The sequence below is a fragment of the Mastomys coucha genome, unplaced genomic scaffold (genome assembly GCF_008632895.1).
Source record: "Mastomys coucha isolate ucsf_1 unplaced genomic scaffold, UCSF_Mcou_1 pScaffold12, whole genome shotgun sequence".
Classification (NCBI taxonomy): domain Eukaryota; kingdom Metazoa; phylum Chordata; class Mammalia; order Rodentia; family Muridae; genus Mastomys; species Mastomys coucha.
The window spans coordinates 29,369,953-29,381,208 of NW_022196894.1; the positions used below are offsets into that span (position 1 = coordinate 29,369,953).

The following is an 11,256-nucleotide window of genomic DNA, read 5'->3' on the forward strand; positions in this document are numbered from 1 at the left end:
CTTGCTATGGTGGGAGAACTGGGTTCTGATGATGCCAAGTAACCTTGGTTTCTGTTGCTTATGTTTTTACGCTTACCTCCTGCCATCTGGTTATCTCTAGTGCTACCTGCCCTTGCTAAATCATACTGGGGCCTGTCCTTCCTGTGATACTGATTATGTCAGAACTCCTCAGAGTCAAGCTGTCTCTGTGATTCTGGGATCCTGTGGTCCTTGGCATGTTAGAGCGCCTGGGAGTACATCTTCCTCTGGGAATTATGGGACTTGCTACAGAGTTTGCTCCCAAGGTCTGCTCTGGGCATCAGCCTAGACAGACTGGAAGCAACCCTGGCCACTGGTCTGGTGGAGTTCCTGTGTGCCTGGGTTCCGCTGGTCCCAGTTACTCCTGGTGTTTGGACAGATGTTGTGTCCTCCTCACCTCTGATCCTCTGGTCCTGGTATGTTAGAGTGCCTGGGAGTGGAGCTTCCTCTGGGTGTTGTGGGACTAGCTACAGAATTTGCCCCCAAGGTCTGCTTAGGGCACTGGCCCAAGCAGACCAGAAGCAACCCATTTTTAGTAGCAACCCTCTTTAAGTAGTGGATATATGTGGTGCACAGACATAACTGCAGCCAAAATATCCATACACAATAAAATTAAAATATGTAGAGTTTATATTAGTCATGCTATAGTAAAATTGCTTATAAAAATTGTACAATAATTTTAAGACTCATACTTTTAACAATTTGATAAATATGGCCAGTTATTTTGTAGCATTATCACTTAGTTTGGATTTATATGTTTTCAGTTAACTGTGTTTGGGGGGAGAAGGGGAATAGGATGGGGAAGTTGTGGAGGAGTAACCGGGAAGGTGGATATCATTTGAAATGTAAACAAATAAAATGATTAACTAAAAAAAAGAAAGAATCACCAAAGTGAGTGTTGGATAGTACTTAACTTCAGTCTGTCCTGTTAACTGGTAATGTTACCTCTGATCACTTGTTTAAGATAGTATCTGTCGTGTTTATCCAGGTTAGTATTTTGAGAAGTTACATTATCTGTGTGTGTGTGTGTGTGTGTGTGTGTGTGTGATTCAGATGTTCATCAAGTAAAATGACATCCACTACTGTTTCTTAAAGTGTAACCTGATGGCTGCCAGGTGATGATTTTTTAATTCCTCCATTTCTTCTACACTTTCTGTTAGCATTTTATCTCAAGGAAATGCATTGTGTTTATTAATTTATGTATTTGTACAATATGGACTCTCCTGTTTTATTTATTGAGTTTTACGCCACTGTTGCTTTTCAGTGAATGGTACTGTTTGGGAGAGATTTTGGAATGCTTAGGTGGGTCCAGCCTTGCTGTAGGAAGTGCATCACTAAGGGTGGACTTTGAGGTTTTATATCCTCATTCCACTTGATGGTGTCTAAATGTCTGTGTGTGGATCAAAAATGAGACCAGCCAGATTCCTGCTCCTGCCAGCCTGTCACTGCTTCCTGTCATTGTGGATTCCAGCTCTTGGAACCATAGTCAAAATAAATATCTTTTTTCTTAAGTTTGTTTTGGTCATGGTATGTTATCACAGCAGAAGAAAAGTAACTGCTGCGTGGTGGTGGCGCACACCTTTAATCCCTGCACTTGGGGGGCAGAGGCAGGCGGATTGTGGATTTCTGAGTTGGAGGCCAGCCTGGTCTATAGAGTGAGTTCCAGGACAGCCAGGGCTATATAGAGAAACCCTGTCTTGAACCCCCTTCCCCTCCCCCCAAAAAAGAAAAGAAAATTAACTAATGTAATACAGCTATTATTTTTGAGTCTCGGGTGTTTCCCAGGTGGCAGCTCTTCAGGGTCCTTTGAGACCCTTTGACAACTGTTTTGTTTTCGACACTTAACTCTGAGACAGTAAGTACTTACTTCTTGTACTCACTGAATTCTAGCTCTGGAGCCAGCCAATTCTCTAAGGACCTCTCTTTAGTTTTCTTATTTGAGTGTGGGTATTTAGAAATCAAGATCTCAGTAATTGTGTGTGTTCGTGCATGTATGTGTGTATGTGTGTCTAGGCCTTTGAGGTATTAAGTGTTCCTAGTTGTTCTCTGTAAGGCAGACTAGGAAATGTATTTATGCTCGTATTAGCTTTTTTCTATAAGTATTGAAAACCATATGTTTATACAGTACTTCCAGTTTTGGTCTAGAAGCATAGGGCCATGCTGATTTTTCTCCCTTTTGTAATTTACAGCTTTACTTTTTTCTAACATGAGAAATCTTGATCCCATTGTCCCCTATATACTCCTTTATTAGTGTGAAATCTCCCTTCATGAAACCCTCCATCACTGTCACCTTTCTTCCTGCTCAAGCACCTATAGATGCTTTTTACTACACTGAGATCCTTGAGCTTCATGCTGTGCCCATATTGACCACATGTTGATATTGTCCTTAGCCCGTTCAAACTATAACACCCTATGGCACATTGCTCCCTCCCCCTCATTCCTTGCACACAGCTGATAACATCTCTTTACCCAATGTTGGTTTCAACAATGTGCAGTTCTCCGTTCAAGAAATTGTTTCCTCTGCAAGGGTAGTGGTATCTTTCTATATTGCCTTCTAGAACCTTTATTTTGTTTACTTCTCTCAGTGTGGTTGGTAATAGGAATCAGTTTTCATTTGATCTGGCAATGTGTACATCCAGGTGATCTAACAGCAGTTCTTCCAAAATCATTCTTACCCTGTGCGTTGTTATAGATCATTTGAAAGAGCATTTAAGTAAAGGGCATTTAAGAGGTTGCTTACTACTTAAGTTATTAATTCCAAGGTTCAAATATAAAATTCAGATGTTTTTTCTATAGTGAAAATGTACAAATGATGATTAAAGCCCAAAGTCAAAGTCAGAAACCTTTTTCACAGTGTACTTTTTTCTATTGTGTTAAAGTAACAGCATAAAAATTTCACACTCACCACACATACATACGTGTGTGTGTGTGTGTGTGTGTGTGTGTGTGTGTGTGTGTGTGTGTGAGTGTTCTGCCTACATGTGTGTCAATGCACCTGCTTTCCACAGCAAAAGATAAATCAGCTCTCCTGGAACTGCAGTCATCTATGTGGATAAATGAGACTTGAACCCAGGTTCTCTGCAAGAATAGTGCTTTTAACTCCTGAGCCATCTTCCCAGTCCCTTATTTTAGCCTTTTAAGTATATAATTGGGTGACATTAAGTATATATTCACAATATTATGCAGATGCCATCCCTTCTCTACTTCTTTGGAGGAAGGGAGATTGATTTTTTTCTTTCTATCATTAAAACTAATGGCTAAAAATGTGTGAAAAGAAAATAAGAAATTCAGATAGCAGAGTCCAGCAGTTTTAGTTCATTCATCAGTGTTAATGTTTTTACAGTTAATATTCTTACTGAAATTCAAAGTATCTTTAGAGCATATTCATTGTGTTTGTCTTGTAAAGGATAAGCAGATGAAAGATGATTTCTTTTGTGTTGGTATGCACAGATCTTCAACCTCTCACCATGCATTTATTGTTAACAGTTGGAGAAATCAAATTCAAAAGCAAAGAGTGGGAACAGTCACAATCCTGACCCCAGTTAATGTTTCAAACCTTTCTTCCATTTTTCATCTCTCTTTTAATATTATAAGCAGTATCCCACCTGATTTATAAATAATTATAGATTATTTTAATTGCTTCATAATATTTAATGTTAGCAGTTAATGTTACTTAAGATAACTTAGTAATATTTAGGATATTAGACAGGTCTCCAGTTATAAGCACTGTTTGAGAGAATACCTTAGAAATTTTATATTTTCTTTTTAAGTTGTTTCCTGAGAATAAATTAAACTAATTCAAGTTTCAGATATTTTTTGTTTTAAAGACTGTATATATTTACTGGAAAATTACTTTTTCTAAACTTTCCTCTCCACTTTTGCCAGATTATTTCTGTCACAGGAAGGCAACTAGTGTTAGTGGGTTAGTGACTTCACAGGAACATCAGGCAGACATTAGGAACATTATTGTTCTTGGTAACAGAGTTTTAATAGTATGGATTATCTTCAATGATACAAATTCAGTTTGGAGATTTTCTTTTTAATATTTTTTCTGTGGATTTATAAATCATTTGCATAGTAGGCTAATAATATTTTATTTTAATGTGGAAAGTAGAAATAGTCAAATAACTTTTGGATGCTAGAAAAACATTCTGTCTACAAAGCAAGCAGACTGTGCTTGTCTTTGTTAATACATCTCACAGAACAGACTTGCTTAATCATGGACCCTAACATTATACATTGATGCCATAACTATTGCTGGAATAATTAGGACAGTCTCATTACTTAACTAACTAGATTATTTACTTATTAATTATTATAGAGAACTATAATTTACCTTGATGGTACAACTTTCTGTTTGTTTTTCTTTTATTTGGTGTTTTTTCCTGATTTTTGTCCTTGATGATTTTAGCCCACAGAAGCTGTTCCTCCCTCCTCTCCCATTGTCCCCGTGACCCCTGCCCTGCCAGTCCCTGCTGAGAGTACTGTCGTCCTGCCCTCCGCACCACAGGTTGTTATTGCTTTCTTTTTTCTTTATAACAGTTTAATTTGCTTTCAATGTTTTATTTGTATCTTTTAAATTTGTTGAAGTATTTTTTTGTTAGGTATATTAATTTGCTTTGACTTCAGTTGGGATTTAAGATAGGTTCTACTTTTGCCGTTTTACATGGTAGTCTATGAATGGAGTGCATTCTGAACATATAATAAGAAGAAGAAATAAGAAATTAATAATTTCTTATATTTACCATATAATAATGGGAAAATCTTTTTAATAATCTTTGGGGATTTGTTAACATGCCTTTTTACTTTTAACTGTGTTTAGAAGAAGTTTTATAAATTAGTCTAATTTTTCAATGTATGGTCCTGTTCCTTTACCAGATCCATTCTTTTATATGGCATTGTTTCTCAGTGTATATTTGTCTCCTTTGGAAATATTCAGCCTTTTGTTATTTGGTTAAATCCCATACTTTAAATTTATTATAATAAGTTGTATCTCAATTTTATAAAAACTCCTATTTTCTAGACAGGGCCTCACATAATCTGTGTTAGCTTTGATCCTGGTGGTCCTGCTGCTGCCACTTCCTGAGTGCCTGGTCTAGATGTGTGCCATGGTGCTCTGTGTTTATGTGAGCTGTTTACATGATTCTCATAACTTCTGTCAGAACTGCAACAGAGTAAAACCATAGACAAATGTCAGTGAATTTGATAAGTTTTGATTTTTTTGAATCTTACTAGTTGCTAAGGAGTGGTTTGTTGACACTTATTGCCATTGCAGCACAGTTGTTATTACACAGCACACATTAATAGTGAGTGTGTTATATATAATACTAATCATCTTCCATTGATAGCTTGCAGTATCATTTTAAAGGTAAATGTGTTCCTAGATATTTTTGCTAAAATTGATGAGTGGCACAAATCTGGTTGGGTAAACAATAGTGTGTGTGAATGTAAATAGTATGTGTGGGTATAGTTGCAACATCAGAAGATCCCCACTGAGGGGCAGATGAGAACAATTGTGGGCACTCCCGTTTTAGGGCTTCCCTCTGCTAACAACTGAACACCAGTCAGACTAGCCATCATACTAAATTAGATTTCAGGATAAACCATCAGTGTTACAGTGAGACTTCACTATGAATGACTGAATGATACTTATACTATGACTTCGATAGAGTTTTCACCTTTTGTGCAAATCATTTAGAATTCATTCAGTCATTATGAAACCATCATGAATTGAATAAGTAAATCCAGATCCATATTATTTCCATTTGCAGAGAGTGAACAGTCAAAGTTACTATAACATGGTAAAGATACATGTGTTTTTAAATGCCTAGTTGTATGACATTTTCCAAAGGGGATCTCAAAGGTTATTGTACTTGCTTCTTTCTCTTCTTACCTTAAAATAATTTGCTAGAATCCCTTGAAATTTTGTACAGGTCTCTGCTCTGTTTTTAATTAGGAACCTGTCCTTTTCATTTACTTATTCAGTATCCCTAACAGCAGTCTACTATTATTGTAAGTTGTAAACATTCATAGTCTTAGTGTTAAAAAACAGATAAATAAAGGTTTATAGGTCAGTCTGACTTGTTTTAAACTCATTCCAACCATTTACTGCTGTGTAACAGAAGAGCTCACTTCACGATGATGAATTCTGTTAGCAAACTTGTATTACTACAGTGGTAGTACTGACTTGAGAGATTCTGCAGTGATAAAGAGTCTAATATAGGAGCTATGGGTTTGAGTCCTGACCTCAGTTCCCAGAAAAAAAGAAAAAAAAGGTGTATCTGTACAGTACCTTTCACACAATCCCCTCATACTATCCACTTATTGGAGAGGGAGAGGAAGAGAGAGAATCAATAGAAATGTACAAATTTAAAAATCAGTGAGCTGTCAGTCCTGGTGCCTCACACACCTTTAATTCCCAGAGCTGGGGAAGCAGAGGCAGGAGAATCTCTGTGAGTTCAAAGCTAGCATGATACTATATAGCAAGCTCTAGAACAGCCAGGACTACATAGAGACTCTGTCTCAACAAACAAAAATCATTGAGGCTATGTATACAAGAAAAAGAATGCCCTCAGTTTGTTTTAGAAACATGACTGATGTCCTTAGATGATAGTAGTAATCCATGCTGTGTTATATTAGAAGCTCATGCATTTGTCTCATTTTCCAAGATAAGTATTTTCCTCGATATTAAATGTAACACATTTATTGTTAAAATAAAAAAACAATTAATGGAACACTAAGTTCAAAAAGCATTAAGTGTACCTTGTATGTGTACCTTGGAGTAGAGCACTGGCTCAACAGTTAAAAGCAGTACTGCTCTTATAGAAGACCCAAGTTCAGCCCTGGGCACTAAAGGTCAGGTGGCTCACAAACTATTTTTGACTCCAGCTCCAAGGGATTTGACATCTTCTTATGGCCTCTACAGGCACTTGATTCACAGATACACAGAAAAGCTCACACACTTAAAAAAAAAAAATAAATTGAATCGTCATTGTTGAACCCTCATCAGAGAAGTGTCATCTTGCAGAAGATGGGATTTATCACAGAGACCCACATCTGGACAGTGTGCAGACAATGAAAGACCTTGAAGCACCTGGCCCTAAATGGCATGTCTTCATCAAACTCCTCCCCTTGAGGTTCAGGGATAAGTGCAGAAGAGACAGAAAATTGTAAAAGCCAGAGAGATAATGCATGATTCCAAGGGAACAGTCTTTTAGGTGCTGCTTACTGCTTACTGGCTTGCTTCTCCTGACTTGCTCAGCCTGCTTTCTTATAGAACCCAGAATCACCACCATCCAGGTGGGCTGACTCTCTCATATATCACTAATTAAGGTAATGACCTACAGGCTTACCTATAGCACCATCTTATGTAGACATTTGCTCAGTTGAGGCTGTCCCTCTCAGATGGCTTTCATTTGTGTCAAATTGACATAAAACTGTTCAGCACAGAAATGGAATACAAAAGAGTCAGTGTTTAGTCCTGTCTTTGTCACACAAATAAGTTACACTTTCAGAATGTTATGCTCCTCCCTTATCTGTACGGGAGAGGTTAGCCACCATATTTCATAGTAACTGTGAGGTTCAGGTCATAACCCCAAAGGAAGAAAGATGCATAGATGTATGATTTTTATTTTTTTTTTTAAGACTATATTGTCAGGTGGGCATAATGGTGCATTCTTTTAGTACTAGCACTGGGAAGGCAAAGGCAGGAAGATCCTTGTGAGTTCAAAGCCAGTCTGGTCTGTATAGCAAGTTCCAGACAGGTCAGAAAACAACAAAATCCAAAAACAACTTTTTGGTGTTATTCTTTCTTTTTGTGGAATGCTTTTATATTTTACAGAGTGCTTGTATGTTGATCCTATCATTTGAACTTTATTAAAGCTGACTACAAATGGTACAGTGCAAGATACATTAAATAGCTACATAAAATTAGTAAAACATCATGATCTAAACCCACCACCGCTCAGCAACACTCATTTCTAGACATGAGAGTGGGAGAGATTTCTCATGTTTTTCAGAGCTCCAGTTTCCCACATGAACCAAAGCATACGATACATAGTTCTTCCTGCCAAAGGTGCAACCACTCATCTTTATGATTCTAGCTTTTTAATCCAGAGGCATATTTCTGCTCTAGAGCAGATGCTTCAAACTTGCTTATGTCGACTTGAAGCACTATTCTGTGATTCAAGTTTGGCAAAATGCTTTTGCTCTAGTGTACTCTTGGATGTATTCTCATTCCTTCTCCCCTCTCCCCAGGCCCTCCTCTCTTTTGCTCTCCCTCACCCTCCTCTCCCCTTCCATTCTCCTTTTTCTTCCCCCGTTCTGTGCTTGCCATGCCTGAGTGCATGTGTGTGGTGGGGAGGGAGTCTCTTGATACTCAGACACACACTTTACAATAAGTTGTTTCATTCCTTTTTTTCTTCTTTCTTCTTCTCTTCTTACCCCTATTTCCCCTCCTCTTTTTCCTCCTTCCTTTTCCCTTTCTACTTCTTCCTTCTCTTTCTAGTAATTGTTCCAATCATATGCATTAATGCCCTTCTTCATCTGAGATTTGTTTTTCTGCAGTTCCATTTACAGTCAAATTTGAAAAATATTAAGTGGAAAATGTTAGGAGCCATTGAGTCAGATTTTACATAACCTTTATTTTATGATAGTGTTACACTTGTTTTATTTATTACTAATTACTCTTAATCTCTTTCTGTGACTAATTTATAGATTAAACCTTCTCATAGATGTGTTACACACACACAACATAATACTTCTACCCAGTTGTTTCAAGTACGTGTGCAACATCCCAAAATCATGTGGATCATGGAAACTTAGGTGTACAGTAATGCTGTAATTGACTTCCTACAAGAGCAAAGATGAGATAGATGAGAAAAGTTAGCAGTTAATTTCATTATGGCATGAGAGTAATTTCACTAAAGGTATAGTATACTGCAGAACATCCTATGAACTCTGGACCTTTCAAATTTTACAATACATAAGAGTATTGAGTCTTAAATTATTGGATCAGTAGTATTGTTTGACTTAATATATTTTCACTTCATGAGTAATCTTAAAATAGCATCTGTGATACTATCTGGATGAATTTCTTGTAATTGTATACAGATGCTTGACAAAAGTTCCTTTATTCTACTAATTTTATAGAAAATTTTTTAGTTTTGTATTGGGTTTTATTTTCAAGTCACTTCAGGTTTATAAAGGTACAAAATAATACAAAGTTGTTTAATACTTTTACCTCAATATATTAGTTGTTAATACTTATACTTAATTATATCCACTTTATAACTTCTCCTACTGTGTATTATTTATCATCATCATTATTAATTCTGTGAATTTTGTAGACTAATTTAGCAGCAAGATACTTTGTTAATCATTAAATAGATCAGCAAATTTAACTTTAACTATTAGTAGTAACACAGGTCAGATTTTTTTTTAAGTTTTATTTATTTACCTTTTTTTAAAATTAATTTATTTTTTTACACTCCATATTTTATTTCCCTCCCAGTCCACCTTCCAACTGTTCCACATCCCATACCTCCTCCCTACCCTCTGTCTCCACGTGGCTGTCATTCGTTTTTCTAGAATATCACTTGCCATAAGGCAGAGTACTCCTTCCTGAGCCTCTAAGAGATTGATGGGGCTTTCTTGTCCATGTTGAAACACATACAATGCTGTATTTGTTAGTAAGTAATGATAGATAAATATGTGTACAGTTTTCTGTGGTTTATGACATGTTTATTACTTCTGGGACCCTAATACAATCCTTTGGTAAAGAGTTTGAATATTCATTATGGTTAATATAATCAAATGTCACTGAATAGCTGTAAGTTGAGATCTTGGACCAGGTCTTGGCATATAGTGTCTTTTGAAGAGAGATGTAGGAAGTAGGTTTTTCTTTTCTATCTAATAACAAGAAAACAAAAATCAGGAGCTATTCTGGCCAACATAAGGCCTTGAAACCTTAACGGGACAAGAGGTAACATGGAATGAGCAACCTTACTTAAAAGGAGTACTCTGAGGAGTCTGTGTGGACTTCATTTTAAGTTTTTACTGCAACTATATAAAACTAGTTTATTTTCTATAGCTACACTTCCTGCCTTCTGTGGGACGCTGCCTGTCCTTTATTTTTGCTGATAGAGTAGCTTTAACTTTGGTGCTATATTTATCTATCTGCATTGTGCATATATCTTCTGGATCAACTCAAATTGTGCTCCTTTATTCAATCATTCCTGTTACTACAAATTGGAAAAATATAAAACAATATTTTAACAAATATTATGTCCATATCTTGTAATATGTAAAATTAGAAAAGTTTAAATTGGTACATGATTTATATGTCAAGATAGAGGCTTTCATTTTCTTCCTACTGATATCATCTTATATTTTACCATTTCTTTAGGTGTCTAAACTTGAGGTAGTCAAACCATTTCACCATTTGAGCTTCATGTCTGAGAGCTCTTATTTTAAATGACCTTTTATGGCATTTTTCTTTCTTTATAATTATATTTTTAAATAATAAAATATAATGTCAAACAAAAACTAAACACATTAGAACTAGACAAAAATAAATAAATAAATAAATAAAAAATAACAGAGAGTCCAAGAGAAGGAATGAGACACAGAGCCACTCATTCACACTCAGTAATCCCATAAAAATACTGAACTGGGAGCTGTAATATATACTGAGGGGCCTGGTGCAGACTCTTGCAGGCCCTATGCATGCTGCCCCATCTCTGTGAGTTCATAAAAGCTTTGATCATGTTGATTGAGAAGCCCCCCCCCTTTTTGTGGTGCCCCTCAGGCTCTTTGACTATTTCTGTCTTCTGTGGGGTTCTCTGAGCTCTAAGAGAAGGGATTTTATGGAGATATCCCATTTAGGGCTAAGTGTTCCAGAATCTCTCATTCTCTGTTATGACATACTTTTTCAAATTGCTAGGGTTTCTTAATGTCATGAAAGATTTATCTACCAGATGCTAGACTGATTTAAAATTTTAATCCTTAATGTGAACATTCATGGGTTTTTTTCCTCTATTTTCATGGTTTTTGAGGTTCCCCTTCAGGTATAGTCACTCTTTAAATTTTACCTATATGTATAGACAACTTATGCTCCATTGTTTAACTTTCAAGTAAATATAAGATGAATTGTTTTATATACATATTTCAGTGTTATAAATTATTAGACAGAATATCTATATGATGATGATGAATTCTTTTTTTTTTTTTTTTTTTTTT

General features: G+C 36.2%; 1 protein-coding gene across 15 annotated transcripts in view; it reads left to right on the forward strand.

The window, feature by feature from the left end:
• Window positions 1–11,256, forward strand: part of Dlg1 (discs large MAGUK scaffold protein 1) — a 204,817-nt gene that overhangs the window by 101,151 nt on the left and 92,410 nt on the right. For 10 of the 15 annotated variants that reach the window (XM_031363610.1, XM_031363612.1, XM_031363623.1 and 7 more), the window contains one exon: window positions 4,430–4,528. The exons of the other annotated variants lie outside the window; for them this stretch is intronic. In XM_031363610.1, coding sequence (XP_031219470.1) covers window positions 4,430–4,528 — 99 coding nt within the window. The remainder of the gene's footprint in view (window positions 1–4,429; window positions 4,529–11,256) is intronic. 15 annotated transcript variants of the gene reach the window in all.